The sequence below is a fragment of the Oikopleura dioica genome, chromosome XSR (genome assembly GCF_907165135.1).
Source record: "Oikopleura dioica chromosome XSR, OKI2018_I68_1.0, whole genome shotgun sequence".
NCBI lineage: Eukaryota > Metazoa > Chordata > Appendicularia > Copelata > Oikopleuridae > Oikopleura > Oikopleura dioica.
The window spans coordinates 7,948,681-7,966,929 of record NC_137294.1 but is presented as its reverse complement, the minus strand read 5'-3'; the positions used below and the strand labels follow the sequence as shown (position 1 = coordinate 7,966,929).

At 40.0% G+C, this 18,249-nt stretch overlaps 3 protein-coding genes across 3 annotated transcripts; 1 reads left to right on the top strand and 2 right to left on the bottom strand.

Moving 5' to 3' along the window:
* Window positions 1-358: 358 nt before the first annotated feature.
* LOC145706539 (uncharacterized) lies at window positions 359-1,939 on the bottom strand. The gene is made up of 5 exons (XM_081783951.1): window positions 1,799-1,939; window positions 1,590-1,739; window positions 1,144-1,513; window positions 949-1,007; window positions 359-738 (listed from the first exon to the last, which is right to left on the bottom strand). Exons 1-3 carry the CDS (start codon window positions 1,817-1,819, stop codon window positions 1,241-1,243), a joined length of 444 nt encoding a protein of 147 aa, XP_081640077.1. The 5' UTR covers window positions 1,820-1,939; the 3' UTR covers window positions 359-738; window positions 949-1,007; window positions 1,144-1,240.
* LOC145709119 (uncharacterized) lies at window positions 1,897-3,782 on the bottom strand. The gene is made up of 6 exons (XM_081786801.1): window positions 3,610-3,782; window positions 3,376-3,565; window positions 3,017-3,123; window positions 2,423-2,460; window positions 2,171-2,239; window positions 1,897-2,128 (listed from the first exon to the last, which is right to left on the bottom strand). The coding sequence occupies exons 2-6, from the start codon at window positions 3,425-3,427 to the stop codon at window positions 1,897-1,899; spliced, it is 498 nt and encodes a 165-aa protein (XP_081642927.1). The 5' UTR covers window positions 3,428-3,565; window positions 3,610-3,782.
* A 2,976-nt stretch (window positions 3,783-6,758) lies between these two features.
* LOC145707141 (uncharacterized) lies at window positions 6,759-10,640 on the top strand. Its single transcript, XM_081784628.1, has 9 exons — window positions 6,759-7,060; window positions 8,221-8,293; window positions 8,510-8,602; window positions 8,646-8,823; window positions 8,872-9,214; window positions 9,282-9,471; window positions 9,512-9,756; window positions 9,830-9,990; window positions 10,033-10,640. The coding sequence occupies exons 1-9, from the start codon at window positions 7,024-7,026 to the stop codon at window positions 10,147-10,149; spliced, it is 1,437 nt and encodes a 478-aa protein (XP_081640754.1). The 5' UTR covers window positions 6,759-7,023; the 3' UTR covers window positions 10,150-10,640.
* The last annotated feature ends 7,609 nt before the right edge of the window (window positions 10,641-18,249 follow it).

Below are 18,249 nucleotides of genomic sequence, written 5' to 3'. Positions count from 1 at the left end.
GATCTTTAGCTGATCGAAATGCAAATCGCGCTGGTTTAGTTCTTTCGATTAAAAGCTTTCTTTTGATAAGCAAGCGCGCTGTGGCTTCACCACGTCCCGAAAAATAATATCTTGATAAGTCTTCAAGGCAATATAAGCAAAAGAACCTTACTGTTTGGAGACTACGAGGGGCTCCCTTGTTATGATAATGGGCTGAGTAAGAATTCTAGCTTGGCTATACTTACTTTCGCGAATTTGTCAAATTTCGGCCCAGAGGGTCTCTGTGGCCGCAGAATAACCATCGACTGGAATATGTGTGACCACTTTCGGGCCTCGCGGCTCATTCCTAGCGTTCGAATAGGTGACTCGAGCTAGAAGAAATCCTTTTGTCGAAATTAAACCGCGCGGTATGTTCGTTAATCGAGGGAGTCGCCTCGCGTTAGGCCACGCCAAAATACAGTCAAAAACTCTGTTCAAGAAATGCCACACAAGCAGTTAGTGCTGAAATCAACAGTCTATGTTCATGCTAAGAAGTGCGCGATGGTATAATTATTATCAGTGATCGGCGATAACGTCGGTCCGATCACGTTCATTGTATTTACTGAAGAAACATTAGCGAAAGTTGCGACACTCCACAAAACGAAAACTGCGTGCCTGGCTTACTGGCAGCTTTTCTTGGAGTCTGTCAATGTCGAGCTCTTGGAAATCAATAAGGATGAAAACAAACTCGGAGTGGCCATCCTCGTCCCAGAATCCTTCCTTTTCGCGGCTTTCCGTAAGTTTGACTTGATTAATCTTTCTTCATTATTAATGAGTATATGACTGATGATTATGAGCAAGTTTATGCTTACAGAGGCGATCTGGTGCAATTTGTTCGATGAGAAACATCGAAACAAAATACAAACCCTTGTTTCTTGACTCAAGAGTCTCGACTACAGACTGTACTGGAAAAATCGAGAAAAGCCACGCCTGCCATGCAGCTTCGAAGAAATCGCCAAGATAGTCACATTTCTCAAGTCCGTAGTCAGCTAAGAAAGGGGCTTTAGAAAAACTCATAATCACATATAAATTCAAAATAATCATCTACGTGGATCAAGAAAATAACGCATTTTCTTGGCGAGGCTTTGAGTAATCTTTTTGAAAGGATACTGAAGTAGCCCGGACCTGTGATGATGATAATACGACCTTCACTTCTGATTCTTTCTAGGTACTTCTATTCTCAAGGGTTCGATATACTTTCTACTAAGCTGTTCTAAAATTGCTATGAACCATTTAATATGATTACAAATAGCAAGATATCGAGCTCATCCTTATAGTCGAATGATTCGCAGCACTTTTTCATGCACTGTTCTTCTGACTGGGGGCAGTTTGCAGGATCGCAGTAAAGACGGTGTTTCTCGTCGTCAATTGCCTGGCTGTTGTAAAAGCGTATATGTTTGAAGGTAAGATTTGTATAGCTAAACTGGTCGGCCATGCCGTCGTAAATTCCTTGAGCCAGGAAATCAGACACCTCGTTAGTCTCTCGGTAGTCGATCTGAAAAGTGTTGCTTACTGAAATGGGCAGCTGAGCTCGACTCTCGAATGGCCTGATAACGGAGAAAGTGACTTACTCCAGGCCCCTGCAATGTGTTTAGCACAAAGTTCTTCGTCCAGTTGTACTTCTGCGTAACGTGAAAGAGTGCGATCCCATATTTCTGAGCGCTGACTCCTACTCGTACCAAATGTCCGATGTCGCGGTCTTCATCTATTACATCCGCATTCTACCCAAATGATTATTACTATTAGTAAGACGGTCTTAAAGACGATCACTTGCACTTACGTTGCGAAGTTGGGAAGACATTCCACCGGGGCTGATCGTGAGGATGTTAAACTAAGTCTGGCTTTGCAAATTATATCAAATAATGAAGTCGATCTATCTCATGCCAAGTTTGAGAAATGACTCGAGTGGTTAATAGTCAGGCTTTGCTTCAATCGAGAAATTTTCCGAAGCTCCTGCAGGAGAGCGCACGTTGTTTCGCGCTCATGTGTATAATTTAAGGATATGTTAGTCGCTCTAATAATTCGCAAATCCAAAAACAAGGAGGTGAAAGGGATCACTCGATTGAGTGAGTACGATGAAACTGGCCCAATAATAACAGGGAAGATGTCGCTGAAACATATTTTATCAAAAATATCAAAAATGTTGGCTTACCATCGATTGATTCGGCTGATAACATGAGTAAGGGGTCCTTGCTGGGCAGCAGCAGATGAGATCAGATGGCTTCTCTTTTGTCGGTTTATTTTTATAGCTTGGAATATCGAACACGTTAGGCACCTTTCATTACGTTATGTTTCCCCCAGATTAATTCGCGTTAAAAATAGTTGGTTTATCCGCAAATAGAAGTTTGGGCCACGATGCGCCCGTCCAAGATATTTTTAAATCTGAGTAAGCAGCTAGTTGAACCTTTCCTCGAAGTTAGTTCTGTGCAGCTCGTAAATGTTCTAAAAGTTGATAAATGAGTGTTACGTGTACTCAATTGACGAAGATTCATCAAGCTCGACCTAACGCGTTTTACGTGTTTTCGTTCAACCTTAGAAATCGTCTTGGCATTCGATTGCCAGTTGCTCATTCATTTCAAAATCAAGCTTAGCTTTGAATATTCAATTTCGATAATAATGGATCAAGATTTTCGTGAAATGAACTCCCAGCTTTAGCAAACGCTTCACCAAAAGAATAAGCTTCGCTCGCCAAATTAAGGCCGCGAATTTACTCATACAAATTTGAGAAAAAAATTATCGCATGCTTACTTATAATTACGAAATGAGAAAACGTGAGCTTCAGAAAAAATACTTTTGTTTAGCTTTTTTCTTAAGAAAACTGAAGAAACTGGTGGAAAATAGGCTGAGGTGAGGCCCGACTCCTGGGCAACCGATTATCCGCTTTTGATCCCTTTAAGTTACGTCCTATGCACGTTTATAGTCAACTGTTCTAGTATGTTTTAGAAAAAGCTTCCAAACGGCTAGCAGACAAAGAAAAGGTTACTAAATTTCAAATAACCTTTAGCGTAGCAGATTTCGGAGTTTGTTTCTTTCTGCGGCGATTCTTTCTTTTTGTTTCTTTGAAAATAGAATTGGAGCTCTTCTGTGCGACTGTGAAAACGTCCTCTGAACGCAACCTTTAGCCTCCTGAAGATTGAAAAAGCATCAACGAATTCCAGAGCCCTGCGCTAGTTTGTCACTCAATCATTTGAACCCGGTTTTAATTAAACTTTTTAGAGACTGTACTCCTCGTACCGAAACGAACCACCAGAAAGACTGCAAACACGAGGGATTAGTGAACAAAGAAGTGAAGAGATAAGATAGCTGTTAGACGAAATGAAAATTCGGAAATGTCACATGTTCGGAAAACACACGAACTAAGATAACGATGGCTGTAGGGATATGTGTACGATTCCTCGCCAGGGAACATGATCAGCGGACGCAAAGTTAGTTTGATGTTCCACGTCCCCTTGCGCGTCTATCAAGGCTCAACCTTTAAATTTCCAAAAAAAAGACAAAATCTTTGAAATTGAATCTTTCCTTCGGTTGTTTGCAGCAGCTTTTGATTCTGAAATTTCAATTTTTAAAATGAGAATGTGTGTGTTGATTTACTCTTCCGCGTTTTTTGAGTTCTCGGGTGTTTCTTCGCAGACAGTTTGCGTCCATAGTTTTGCAGTTTCTTCTCGGGGATGGAATTCTCCATTGGGGGCCGCTTGCAACTTCACTAAATTCAATAAAAGCAGCGGCCACATGCTTTGCTCTTTTTGGGCATCCCATCAACTCGGGGATAACCTCGAAAATTTGATACTGATTGGTCACCACGCGCTTTGATGAGCCTGATTTAGCACGCATCAAGACATCACACTTTGGATATAGATCAGCTGCCACACAAAGCGCGGAGCACCTAGACCCCTCGTTGCAAACTTAGCTCATCGATAAAAGCCTGATCTACCTCCGCCATTATGTGGCTCGGGTGTTGATTTATGAATTTCCAGCGGTCGCCGTTGAATTTGACGTTGGTCGCCTGCTCTTCCATAGCCAACGTGAGTCAACTTTGACTGCCCAATTTTATTCAGAAGAGGTCGCCGATCGCAAGTACAGTCGTATTCGAAGACGTATGCAACCGCATTTCGTTTTTGGTACTACTTAGATCCCTAGAAAGTCGTTTTGTCTCTCTGGTTTTAGTGGTTCAATTTTCCGGATGTAGAATTTTGCTTTTGAAATTTGCGAAGAAAAGAAGGGATTTAGAAAGAGTTCGTAACGTGGCATGTTTTTGGCACTGAAGTTTTTTGTTTAGAAATCAACGAGCGTGCAAAATTAAAAAAATTGTTTAAGAAGGCTCGGCGATTTTTATTTTTAATTTTGGCTTTCATAAGAGAAGAGGAATTTAGACCGGACAAGCCGAATCGCGGACTTATTATGCAAGGGTTCACAAGGCGATAGCTATCGCTATCACTTCACTGTCATTTTCTAGCAACTGGTGTTCGAAACAGGACGTTTCAAAATAGCGAGAAAGGCGGCTTCGTTAACCTTAGACGCAGCGAGAAAATAAACGGCTGATCCAGGGCACAGCGCCGGAAGGATTCTGTTTTTTCAAGGCAGCCGAGGTCGCCGCTTCCTCACGTTCCATCAAAACCGAGCAGTGTCAAAGATCGCGCTTTTTATATTTCGATTTCATGAATTTCGGCGAATGTTGTATTTTACGAGATATCTTTCCGACGAGCACGGATTAAATTTTTTTGTCAATTGATCTTGACAGTACTTTAAAGGGCATTGGAAGGTAGTCTTGACCAGGCAATTTACCATTTCGCTGATTTCTAAAATTCTATTTACTCCCGTCGGAATATGTGAAGAGATAATTCGCCAGCTTGGTGGGTTCTTCAACTTGATTCAGCTACTTTTCCAATTTTGAACTTGCATTTTCTAGAGCTTCGATCGAGCCCCGCTTAGGTAAAATAAAAACAGATCATGTGATAAGTTCGGAGATTTTCTAGAATGTTGTTGAGGATCTGTTTTCAAAAGGATATTTTGACTTTTCAGCGTCAGTCTGAAAATGACCTTGACAGTCCGAACATGTCAGGAAAAAGGTAAGCTTAGTAAAAGTGTAATACTTTCTTGAAGTTACGTTTAGTTCGACGCGAATCGAAGATGATTTCATTCCAAGTATGGAAGCATTCATGACACAAACTGGGAACCAGTTGGACAGCGCACATATTCTCCGAAACGGAGCGGCAAACAGCCAGCTTACCTGAATAAAATCAATTTCAATACAACATACGAGAAGAGTAGACCGTCTTTGACAACTTTATCAATCGACTCTACTCTTCTCTTGTCTTTTGTCTTCTTTTTACGGGTTGTAGGTAGAAGTTGAGGTTGCTTGAGAGTGAATTGTGAGATCAAAACAATCGGTGTTCTAGAAACTGGTGTTCTTAGAGCGCACGATTCTTCGCAGAAGGTCGCTTAGCTTTTGTAGATTTTTGATATAAATCATGTGGCAAGGAAACATTCCGGACTGGTGGCAGGTGTTCCCTTTCTGGTATAGCAAGGCGTATTTTCATTCGAATGAGCAAGCGCGATGATGAAATTTCTAATTAAACCAGCTCCTCGAGCAGCAGGAGAGGCCAACCACAAGAATCTTGACTTTATCGCACACCATATCCACGCATTCACGATCTTCTTCTACAGCCATGAATTAGCAAGGCCGTTTCTTATCAAATCGCAGCAACTAAAGTGAGTCATTTATCATGGTAGATATTTTAAGTACCCCGAAATAGAAATTGACATATTCTCAGTTTAAATATTACGGATGTTTTTTCAAGAAAGCACCGTGCAAAAGTGAGACGAAAGAGGTATCCTGGGCCGGTCACTTTTGAATACGCAAATTAAAAAATTGAAGCACTTACTTGAAGCACGTTACGTGGATCATCCTAGCATTCCACTTTTTTGATCATAAAATTTGGGTAGTAGGGGGTTATCAATGATAACTTATCATTCGAGCTGTCTCTAACCCCAAGGCCTAATCCAGGGGGCTACGCCGGACCCCCCGTCAAGAGTTTTCAGTCTCTAACCCTAACCACTAGTCCAGATTCTAGAGATACTGGATGGCTCGAATCATAGGCTCGAATGAGAGCCCTTCTCTACGTAAAATTTGTTCTCTCCAAAGATGATTCTCGATTGAATCAAAGGGCGAATATATTTTCAAGACGTAATTCATCATACTTGATTCAAATCAAAATCGGAAGGAACGTGCTTTTTTCAAGGCCTCTTGCAAGGATTTTCAAGCATATTAGATTTTGTTTCATTTTTTTGAGCTATTAGGTTTCTTTAATCATCACAGGAGGACTCATCATTTCTAGTTTTTACGAATTGAACGGAGTTTTACGTACGATTTCAAATTCAAAATTCCCCATCTTAGAGTGAACACGTTTGTTTCCGTAATCTGATTTTCTGTCACGATTTTGAATTCCTGATATGCACACAAATATGAAGCGCTAAAAACCCAGATTCTTCGAATTTTTTCAAATGTTGATAATTCAAGAATACAAAGACGCTGAATCTCGAGGAGTTACCACCAACTGTAGAGGCTTTCATGTCAGTAACTAAAGAGCTTTCGTCTCACTCTTAGTGTGAAGAGTGATTTCTTTCTCCAGAATAATGATGTCGGAGGCCGCTAGAGAGAGGGAGAGACCACGGCGGGGCGCTGCGCCGCGCACTGCTCCGCGCGCTCCCTAAAATCATCAACGGGAGAAATAAGCCAACAGAAATTTCACAGTCCATTCAGAGAGTACTTCTACTTCATTTTTAGTTTTTTTTCTCGCAAAGGAATACACCTTTCGAACAACAGAATTGGAGAAAAAAGAAGAAGAGCTAAAAGGATCAAAGCACAGCTTAATCGTCTATATCTACGTCGCAAACGGAATCGCGGAAAAAGAAGTACCGAAGGAATATCTGTCAATTTATTTGATTGGATTTCAAGAGCTTTACTTTTTTACATTTTTCGCCTGTTCTGCTGATTGCGGCATAGAGATGAAGATTCTATCACTCGCTCTCGTCGGCATAACACGTAAGTAAAATATATTTGAAATTCATTTTTATTTGCAAAGAGCATGTGAATCATCTGAATAGGCCATAGAAAATAGCATTGGCAATTTGGTCTGGAACTAGAGACGAAAAGCATTGCCACTAAGTGGCGGTCCGGCTAATAACGGCCTCCTTTTATGAAATGAGCTAAGTGGAGCTTTCCACAGAGGATAACTCCTCTAGACGACGGAAAACCCTTTTCACGAGCTTTTAATTTTAGTCACTAGTCCAGGGATCGGCTCACTCGGTGCGATTAAAGAGCATTCGCCAAAAGCTCGTTCCAGCAACTCCATAATTATGTTTTCTTGAAATCATCGCTTATCGACTCATTTAATCAACATAAGGAACTGAACAATCCTAGAAATATTCAAAAATAAAAGGCCCCTTTTCTCGATCCACGTACGGATCAACCAGCGCTTGAAATGAAATGCGAATAGAATTTCTTATCGTGACAGATATTGTGCAAATGGAATTTCAAATTTTAAACTAAACGAAATTCCCTTTTCGGAGTTTCCACTCTAAGCCCTTTGATTCTTTTATTTTAATTTATCTAATTCTTTTAATTAACAGTTGATGAGTTACTCATTCGAAAGTGTTCAACTAACATGCCCTTGACTTGACAATTCGGCTTTCTGAGATAGTCAATCCCAAGAGCGTGAAATGAGAAATCAAAAAACTGACATGTTGAAATTTATGTAGAAGACTTGGGCTAGGCGCACTTCTTATCATAAATTGGTAGATATATTTATCGAATTAATCAGAAGAAGAAGGCTTTTCCTTTTCGAAGAAACTCTAAAAGGGCAATTGCGACAATCTGAATTAGGGCTTAACTATTAGATAATCGGGACTCAGATTCAAGAGCACTGATAAACAATTCGACGCTAAGACTCGCCTTTTTCAAAGTCGACAAAAGTCGGAAAATATTTAGAGACACGACCATCAGTAGCAATTTTCTCTTCTGATAAGCTGAATAATTGTTGTAAAAATAAGCAAATCTAGCGGTTGTAATTAGCCGCAGCCATTGAGATCGAGCCTTTCGCAATCGGAACTGTCAGGAAACAGAAATTTGTAACGTGATAGACAATCACTGACAAACAATATTGAAGATTTGTATTTCTTTGGAAATTAAATTACGATTTTTAGACGCGCTGATATGCTATGAATGCGACAATGCAAAAAACATGGATGAATGCAAGGCACAAAGAAAACCAAGAGAGTAAGTAAACGCCATGTTCGGAAAACAAACAGCGATGAAGACGGAAAATCTTAAAGCTAGAAAAATTTTCGGAAGCTACTGTAGTAAATTACTTTTCACGTTTCGAGACTTATCGTATTTGATAAAAACGGAGCGGCCAATGCGACGTAACTGCACATGGCAATATTTTGAATTGCCCGGGGAAATCTCTCGATAAAAAAATGAAAACTTTTCTAGGTGCAACGAAAATGAGAATTCCTGTCAGCAAGAAATCAGAACCTGGGGCCCAGGTGGGAAATTCATGTCAATCACCCAGCGGTGCAAACAAAAGTGAGTAAATTTTCAATTTCTTCAATCAATATAAATGATTTAGGCATGCTTGTGTTAACAATCACATACAGAATCCCCGAGCCGCTTGGAAGGACACACAATGTCAACCTTTTACGCACCCAGAAAACTCCGTCTGCCGTTGTTGTTGCACTTGGAACTACTGCAATGGTAAAGAATACGCTGGTTGCAAGGGCATGGCTTTTTGGAAGACATCGACAGAGGTAAAATCTAGCTTACAAGAAATAAGCTTCCTAAATTAAATAATCAAGTCGCCACCGACGAACACAACGACGCCTGTTTCATTGACAACAACATCAGCCACAACGACAACAACAACGACACCGGCAGTGACGAGTCCGTCAGACGGTGAAGCAGAAACAACCTCGCTTGACATCGGTTTCGTAACTGAGTTTCCGCCAGCACCTACGACCACGGAGGCACCTACGACGACAGAAGGGCCAACATGTGAGTGGACCGAGTGGACTGAATGGGATAAATGTTCTGAGACCTGCGGTGGTGGACAGCGCAATCGATATAGAAATCCTACTGGCGACATGAATGCCCCCGGATGTGAAGGCTTCGCTGAAGATGTCGAATATTGCAATACGCAAGGTTATTTTTGTTTGCAAATAAATAATATCAATAATAATCATGAAAGAGTATTAAACGAGAATTCAAGATTGCGACGAGAAACAGTGCAAAGATAATTATGTCGACGTATGCTTCTTGCTTCCAGTTAACAACGCGACAGATAACAAGAGCATCCGAATGATGCGAAACTTCGTCCGCGATACTCACAGTTACATTGGAAATTTCGGAAGCGAAGATCTTCAATTTTGCGTTTACCAATACGCTAATAGCGCCTCACAGTATGATCGTTTCGTTATTCAATATTTTAATTCGTTCTAGGGTGTTTTCTCTATCTGACTCTGCCAGTTTTGACTCTGCTACGTTGAGAAGCGCGCTCGAACAAGGAATCTTGCAACCTGCCGACAATGGTGCAAATATCGGCAGCGCCTTTAAGACCATTCACGACGAGGGATTCAATGCTGTTAACGGGTGGAGAAAGAACGACCAAATTCCATCTGTTCTCGTCGTCCTGACTGACAATCTCAACACTCTCGATTTCTACGAAGATCTTCAATATGTTCATAGTAAATATATTTTTCATTCCGCAATAATAATTTCCCGACCAATATTGTGAACATTTCGTTAACCCATTTTTAGACAAGGCTTATCGGGTTGTCGCGGTAGGTATTGGTGAAAATGTGAATGGGTCCTCGTTGTCTTCAATCGCCTCACTCCCGTCCGAGGAGAATGTTTTCTCAGTTGCTGACTTTACAGGACTCGCATCGGTTGTACCAGACGTCGGATACGATATCTGCCAGGTGCAAGCTCATACTGATCAATCCTATTTAACAGTACTTCAGGTCGATTACTGGAAAGAAGATCAGTGTATGTACCAAAACGGGGGGTGCACGGCGACACAAACTTGCTACGTGCAGTATAATGGCAAGCAATGCTACGACAACGCTCTATCGTCCTAAGTGCACTCTCGCGACAAAAGTCGTATAAAATCGCATTCCATTTTCGCTCGCTTAATTTTAAATGTGCGAGAGAAAGTTTATCAGAAAAGTGAAATTTTCTTCTGGTTGTGATTATATTTTCTATTATTATAAAATGATAGAAATATTTGAATATTTAAAATATGGAATCACAGCCGGAAGCCAGGTAATATGATAAAATAAACTTGTAAATAGCTTCGAAACACCAACTACACATAAAGATACTTTTCCCATTCTGTTAATATTCCCAGATAGAAAGCATTTTTCGATTAATTTAAAACTTGCCTAAATATACAAGAAATGTGTTGAAGACATCCAACACAAAAAAATACGATTCCAAAACGGAAAATAAAGTAACGGGCGAAACGCAGCAATACAAAAATATATTACGCCGCTTATGACGAAGAAAAAGAGCTTCTCGACCCTACGAAAAAATATAGTTGCCTGCTGTATCAGTACACTCTAAATAAATAGCGTCGTCTCAGCATCAATCTTCGTTTTTGTTTATCGTCGTTGTTCATAACCGTATTGCCCATAACACGGGTAGACATCATAACTGATTTTGTCTTCTGAGGGAAACCTTAAAAACTAGTCTGCATGCAGAAGAATGGCGACTCCCTCCCCTTCATAAAATTTCTGGAGAGAAATCCTGATTCATGATTTCAATCTCCTTAATCGATCTCAATGATTTTTTAGCTAATAGACAGAGATAACTTTGAAAAAGCCCAGCCATCACGGAAATGTTTTTGCAGTCTAGTCTTCCGTCATCTTCAGGATATCCAACGATCATTGAGTGATACTTGAAATGAAGTCATCCATTCCTAAGGTTTAAATCAAGCCGTTTAATTGTAAAGTAAAGCTAATCGTGCATCGAATGTTTAAATCATAGGATCCTTTTAAGGATTTGTTTCTGTTGAGTGATGACTTAGCTACTATTATCTGGGAGAATAATTTATTTAAATAATAGTTTATAGCTATGTTTCTGGTCAATTTAGCTAAGTCGGCGGCGCCTCCTTATGAACCATTGATGGTGGTAGAGAGAATTCTCAAAAACCACCCGTCAGATAAAACGATATTATGCAAAGAGCAATCGCACAGAATTATTAACGAAAACACAATCCGTTCTCATCTGCAGCCAGGACTAGTCATCGAGAGAAATCGTCCTCGAATATAATTGAACTCTGACATTTGTTGCATGCTTTTGATGGGAAGCATGGAGCCTAAACTACGATTTATGTGATATTTAGCAAGAAAGTATGCTTGTGGACGAGAAAAGCGCTAATCTATCGCTGCAGTTTTTTGACGAAGCGGTCGTCCGAAGCAAAGTCAGAATGATTAAGAATCAAGCGAAGAAAGATAAACCCGAAACTGGAAGGTCGCGCATTCCCCAATTTTTCCCAACAGAGAACACGCCCGCCAGAAGTAAAATAAATAACAAGGAAGGCTTTTGATAAAAACTACTTACTTGCTGAGAACAGAAAAATCACAACCCTCAAAGTATCTCCAATCTCCAGAAAGTTTTGAAACGAATACTTTTGAAGGAATTTTTCAATCTGAAACTCCCCAAAGTCCATTTTTATAGTTGTGATTAAATTGAAAATTCTGTTTTGAAACGCGAACAACAACGAGTAGTCGGACATCGACCCCACTCAAAAAGGATCAAAATCAGCAGACTTCTCCAAGAAACGATCAAAAATCGACATACAATGGACATTCAGAATATCATATTCTATGTCACTATAAAAATGAATTTGCTCGGGAGATATTTATATTTATTGAGATCATTACTGCAGTCGGCTGATCTGTCCTCGGCCTGATTCGAGATCGTCGAATCGAATGACAGCTGAAGAACAGGTATATTAATTTTCAATTCATTGAATTAAGTTATCTGATTAAAAAATTCCTTTTTATGTTCAATAATCTTAAGGAAAACGCAGCAGAGAAAAAATCTTTCAAAATGTGGCTCCGGTAAACTTTTTATCGTTGAAAGATGCATCATCACAAAATCTTCAGAAACTCGAAACCGAACTCGAATCAAATTATGTGGCTTATCTTTTGGTGTGGTGGAGTTTTATTTACCAGGAAAGGCTTAAACGTCTGTACAAGTAATGCTGGAATGCTGTCTCAAAAAAAGAGTCTCTTATAGTCGAATGATATTCACGAATTTGAACAAGTACTTCGTTTATCGATCCCATATGATAACAAAGGAGGATGAAAAGACACCTGCTTTCTTTCCGAAAATACGCGTCTGTCACAATTCAATGCATTCTAAAGGAAAAGGTTCTTGTCTTCTTTTTGACTCTAAGATTAACCCTAACCCAAGATATGTATGTTGATATAAAGATAGAATTAAATTTCGAAAGAATGAAGGAATAAGAATCTACCAAAAAGAACGATTGCGTTTGAATTATCCAAAAGTCGATGCCAAGCGGATTCATAATTTATACGGACTAGGTGAGAGCGAACGGATAAGACAAAAATGATCGAAGTGGTTGCACATCGATTTCCACCTAAATCAAGCCCGATTTAATTTATTCATATAAACTAAATTGATTAAGACATGAGCGAAGACCTGTTAAAAAACTCATCCAGTGAATATTGGAAAGACGTTGATGTGAACTTGGAGGATTTTTTCAAAAAAACTAGGTTTGTTGCTACTGTATCAGTAAGATTTCTCAAGAAGTAAAGAATCGCGACTTGTTTGGCTGAGACTAATCGCAAGACGGTTAATGTCTCCTCTCACTGACAAGTCCATAGTCATGAAAATAACATTGGAAGCACGTCTTCTTCAAATAAAATATTTATCGCTCGACAGTGTAGTAATAGAAGATACATTAAAAAAACACTCTAGGCCGACGTATAAAATGGTTATCTGCAGGATAGAAACGTACGATTGTCGAAAAAGTTGGCGCCTTGTGAAGACTTCTAAAGGTTTAGCTAGATTAAATAAATCTCCTTATAATTGCTTCTGTTTTCTAGGATATTGTTTAGAGTTTTATGTTAAAACTCAGAGTGAAATAAACGAGGCGAGGGGAGAAGACCCAGTTCCAAGGGTCAAAGATGAAACCCGCAAACTAAGGCAGCTCGGCTTTACGATTGCGTACAACAAAAGCGACTCGACATACGGGTAGGTGCATGGAATATTTATTGAAAGACGGCTCAATTGATTAAATCCGTATTTCGTTCTCATCAATCTTTACTCGTAGCTGGAATGGTTACATGAATGGATTGACTGTCTATTTTATGGAACGGAGTTCAATGTTTCAAGAAGAAAAGGCTTCGTTTCCGCTTATTCCTACTCTAACGACTATCGCAACTCTTCAAAATGTCGAAATTACGCACTTGGGCCACCCTTATAAGAAATGTATCCTCGATGAAAACTATAAACGGAACACCTGCGAATATGAGAAGATAATTGAGGGCTACAAGGTGAGATTGAATCGAAATTCTCTTCCTTGACTCCAATATTGAATGGCCGAGGCAAATTTAAACCTTCAATTTAAGAGAAAATGCCAGTGTTACCCAGGATACTTGAGCGATGAATTGAAGGACAAAATGAATGACACGGACCCTTGTTCATTTTTCCAGCACGCCACATGCATTGCGCCACTGCAAACGAACACAGAACATAGAGCTGAGCTGAAAGCGATCCGCTGTCATCCGAAATGTCAATATACAACAATAGAAAAGGGAAATGTGAATGTAGGTTCAGAAAAATTTCACTTTTGCATTTTATCATAGCATGTGGAGTTGAACTCGGAGCACTTGAACTTCGTCCGAGAAACAGTGAATCTCACCAAAGATATTGATCTGATCTCAACTGTGATCAGTTTGAACGATGAGCCGAATTGGATCCTCAGAACAGAAGAAGCCGATTACAAGCTCTCAGAATTGCTCTCCGATATGGGAGGATCTATGAGCCTGATTCTCGGTCTTAGGTTTGTCTCTCGGTCTAAATTGTTTTCTACAAGTGATTACCAAGGAACAGTACGGTGCACTTTAAATAAACGTTTAATGAAGATTTAATTTTCCTTGTATACTTGCCGACCTTAAATCTTTAAATAAAATCCTCCATGATTTCATTTTTAGTCTCTACAACTTCGTTCACTTATTAGTTCGAATAAAACGCCGTTTACGACGTCACTTTCAACGGATGATGAAACCGTACAAGCGTTTTCGCCAGCCAAAATCAATGAAAAACGACCCTTCATCGCGAAACTTTGATTGCAAAATTCAAAAGCTAAAAAATTCGAACGCTGCTACCACCGTTTTGCCCAGTTCTCCATTTTTAGACTCGCGAAGTTCATCAAAACACAGTCATTTAAAACCTTATGTATGAAATCCGCGCATCCTGTATCTTGTATTATACTTATAAATATGTTAATAGCGATCTGTTTATACAAATACAAATTTCTATCAAGTTCGAGATTGTCTTTCTGAATATACAAAGAAGAGGGATTTTTTCTTCTGGGAATGAAATGGTTTCATTCACAGATAACCATTTGGTTGAAAAAGCAACGATCTTTTTGAGAACCATTTGGTAAAAAGATAATCATCAATCCATCTGCAAGACAGACTAGCGCGGTTGGAGTCCAACCTTCCAAGAGTCTATGTGCCTGGCGCCCTCTTTTGATAGAACCCATGCTGGGCAATGCTGCACTGGCCATACATAAACACGCCTTCAGATCGGCAAATCCTATTCCAAATCAGCACACATCACAATGAAACTCAGATCTCGATCTTTTGAGGATACTTTCGGCACTGCGACACCTTCATCAACACCAAAGAAGATCAAAATTCAAAGGCCAGACGACTTCGAAGCTGTCCATCCCGATTCAGTAACATCTATCGGAAAATTTGGAAAATGCGAAGGCACAGAATGCGATGGGTAAGATTAAAAAAAACATTATATTCTTACAAAATAACTCCAGAGTTCCTGCAGAGACGATCGAAATCAACAAGGAGAGACTTTGCCAAATCTGCGCGAAAAAGAAACATGGCGATGCTGCTCTTCAAGGAAAAACATTCGACAAATCCGATGCTGTGTTCAAATGCCCAGCGTTCTCTACGGACGGAAGCTGCAATTCCGACAAAATATCCTTCCACGAATTCTACCTTGGATCTTGCTGTGAGCAAGCTTCTAAGTGGCTCACAGACAATGATAAAGGTAGTGATCTATCATAATCTAATATCTATTAAAATTTAAGCCCGGAAAAAGAAACTTGATGTCATCGCGAAGCTGCATGAAGATATCGAGCGAGAAAAGAAACGAACAAAGCGTGAATGTGAAGAAGTAAAAAAGAGCAATGCCCAGATGGAGAATCTCCAGCGCCTTAAAAAAGTGAGTATCGAGAGGACTTTGAAGGAAATTGAGGAAATCGACAGGAAACTCGGAAAGAAAAGAGAAGTCCAGGAAGCCATGGAGAAAAAGCTCGAAGAGAAAGATCGAGAGATGGACATCGTCTCCAAGCGATACAAGCAACTGTCCTACGAGTATCATGAAATCACAAAGAAGGACGATGAGAAAGAAGAAGAGGAAGAAAACTCAGGTAAAATTTTCACAACAATAAGAAAAAATAAATTGTTTTAGGCGCAGCAACTTGCCAAGTTTGCTTTGAGAAATACAGCGATGATTACGAAAGCCGTAAATGGCTTCTTAGGCACTGCGGACATGTAAGCTGTTGGGGCTGCTTGAAGCAGATTCTCGAAGAAGCCGTAGGTTACGATGACTCCTGGGATCTGGGCTCGGCAAACTGTGTCAGGAACAGACACAGGAACAGGAAAAAAAAAATTCTGTCCCATATTTTACACAGGTACACAGGTCAGGAAGCAAAAATATCCTGATTTTAGACAGGTACTCAGACAGGTTTTTTCACACAGCTTATCAAACAGGTTACACAGGTCAAGGCCTGCCTGAACAGGTCTGAGCGGGTCAGAAAACAGAAAACAGGCCCTGATACAGGACAAAAAACAGGAAATTTCTGAGAAAAAATATTACAAAGAAACAAAAAGACGCGCATTTATCGGTTATTTTGATTGTTGTACTCTTTTTCACGTCTTTCGCTATTGATTTCTTTATACATTTTCCCTGACTTATGCAGTTCCTGACCTGGTTACACAGGAACCTGTCTATGGTCAGGACCTGAGCGGGAAACACAGGCCTGTTTAAGACAGAAACAGGAACAGGGACAGCAAAAGAAAAATTTATCCCCCAATTTTACACAGGTACACAGGACAGGCCCAAATTATTACCCGATTTTACACAGGTACTCAGACAGGTTCCCCAAAAACAGGAAACAGGACCTGTGACAGGTTTTTACACAGCTCAGTTTGCCGAGCCCAGGCTGGGATGGATGGCACGAGACGGAGGCACAGTGTCCTCACTGCCGAACAAGCTTCTGTGACGAAGATATGATCAGAGTCCACGAATAAGTCACAAATCACACTTCAGCGGTTACAATCTGTCAAACTGTTTGACAAACACATTCTCTGTAACAATTGATATTATCAAATTTAAGGGCATCATACTCTTAAATACTCTTCTTACTCTAACTTTCCCTACTCTCAATATTCTCTGGCAATAAATACAAAATTATAAGACGATAAATAGTAGTCCCTTCTATTATAAAACTTATACTTTGACTTTATAGTGTAAAGTTTATTGAAATTTCTCTCGATACTGGTTATTTTTTTAATGTACAAATATGCGGAAATTTTTCGTGGTTCCTTGGGTTTGTCAACAAGATTAAGGCGGGTGTTATACTTTCAAGTATCGGAAGAATTTTGACGTTGTTCAAACTCTGTGAAAAAACTTCGCCGAATTCATTTACGCCATGCATATTCTGAAAATAGTTGTTATCTTAGAGGAATGCCTTGGAATTAGTGCCGAGATCGCTGATGAGGTATCATTTGCTTTTTGGGTGAAATATCATTTTTTGTTAAAAACGTCCTTGACGTAGTAAAAATTAGTAAAATTTAGCGTATAAATTGGTTGCCGCCAGACGGGGAAGTGTTCGAATCAGATCTGTTCTTCTTTTCCGGCGATTCTTTTGGTGATAAGAAGCTCACGTTCGATGAGTATGGCGACTTATGTTTCTCAAGTGGCTACAGCCCAGTCAAGCGTTTAAAAATCAGTCTCTTTGGAGGAAAAGCGAGTCGGTTTTCAAATATTTCAGAACGCTCGGTCAGTTTATACAAGCAAGGAGCAAGAAGAGCTAATTGGAGACTGGTTAGGTCCATATTCTCAAGGCGCGTTCAACACGACGAAGGTGAAACTGTTACTCGGGGTTCAAAGGAAGAGGGATTAAGATTACAAGAGAGAGTACACTTAACGTGGCCGATTCTTATCCCACAGACATATCTTCTAATGGGAGCTACTTCTGGGAGCCCTTCTTTGACGGCGTTCATCAAAGTTGCCAAGTTGAAGCACACTTCCATGACGAGGCTACGAATTCTCCGGATAAAAATTGCGCAGAACTCAGGAACGTGTTTTCTCTGTCTAAGGATGATTTTCCGGCAGTCTTTGTGAACATATACAGAATCGATTACAGTTATAACGACTACAACGACTACTCACATGAAAGTTATTGGAAAGAAACTCGCTGTGATCGCATTGATCACGACGGTGAGAGTTATTATGAGATTATCGTCTGCATGGTGCTACAGGAAGAGAGAACTAGTTGTGATATCATCCAAAAGCCAGAAATTACGACGAATGGTATTGCATTCACAAGCGAAGCCAATTATGATTGTAACTAGACGAATTGTGTTTTCTCGAAAAATACGAATGTTAAGACTCAACACAGCGGATGGAAGAATCGACAAGCAATTCGCAGCAAAGTCTATACACTAAACTATCGACTGATTACATAGCCACAACGCTTTCTTACGATCGAACTAGCCAAACAAATAATGCCCCAACAACAGAATCTGGAGGCACCGTTACAAGGGACACAATGCCAGACGAAAGAAGACTCAACATATTGATTATACTCTGCAGCATGATTGGAGTAATTTTAACTTTGGCAATACTGAGTTTATTCCTCAGGCATAAAACTGTCGGCGACAATGGTGATAATACCC

Bases quoted from the DNA above. Each gene is read 5' to 3' on its own strand.
- LOC145706539 (XM_081783951.1), bottom strand. From the start codon at position 1,819: ATGTCTTCCCAACTTCGCAAC. The intron at 1,740-1,798 runs GTAAGTGCAAGT...TCATTTGGGTAG, and splicing joins TGTCTTCCCAACTTCGCAAC to AATGCGGATGTAATAGATGA. The intron at 1,514-1,589 runs GTAAGTCACTTT...AACACTTTTCAG, and splicing joins ACACATTGCAGGGGCCTGGA to ATCGACTACCGAGAGACTAA.
- LOC145709119 (XM_081786801.1), bottom strand. From the start codon at position 3,427: ATGTTCCCTGGCGAGGAATCGTACACATATCCCTACAGCCATCGTTAT. The intron at 3,124-3,375 runs GTTCGTGTGTTT...GGTTGCGTTCAG, and splicing joins CTACAGCCATCGTTATCTTA to AGGACGTTTTCACAGTCGCA. The intron at 2,129-2,170 runs GTAAGCCAACAT...AATATGTTTCAG, and splicing joins ATCAGCCGAATCAATCGATG to CGACATCTTCCCTGTTATTA.
- LOC145707141 (XM_081784628.1), top strand. From the start codon at position 7,024: ATGAAGATTCTATCACTCGCTCTCGTCGGCATAACAC. The intron at 9,472-9,511 runs GTATGATCGTTT...AATTCGTTCTAG, and splicing joins TACGCTAATAGCGCCTCACA to GGTGTTTTCTCTATCTGACT. The intron at 9,757-9,829 runs GTAAATATATTT...ACCCATTTTTAG, and splicing joins AGATCTTCAATATGTTCATA to ACAAGGCTTATCGGGTTGTC.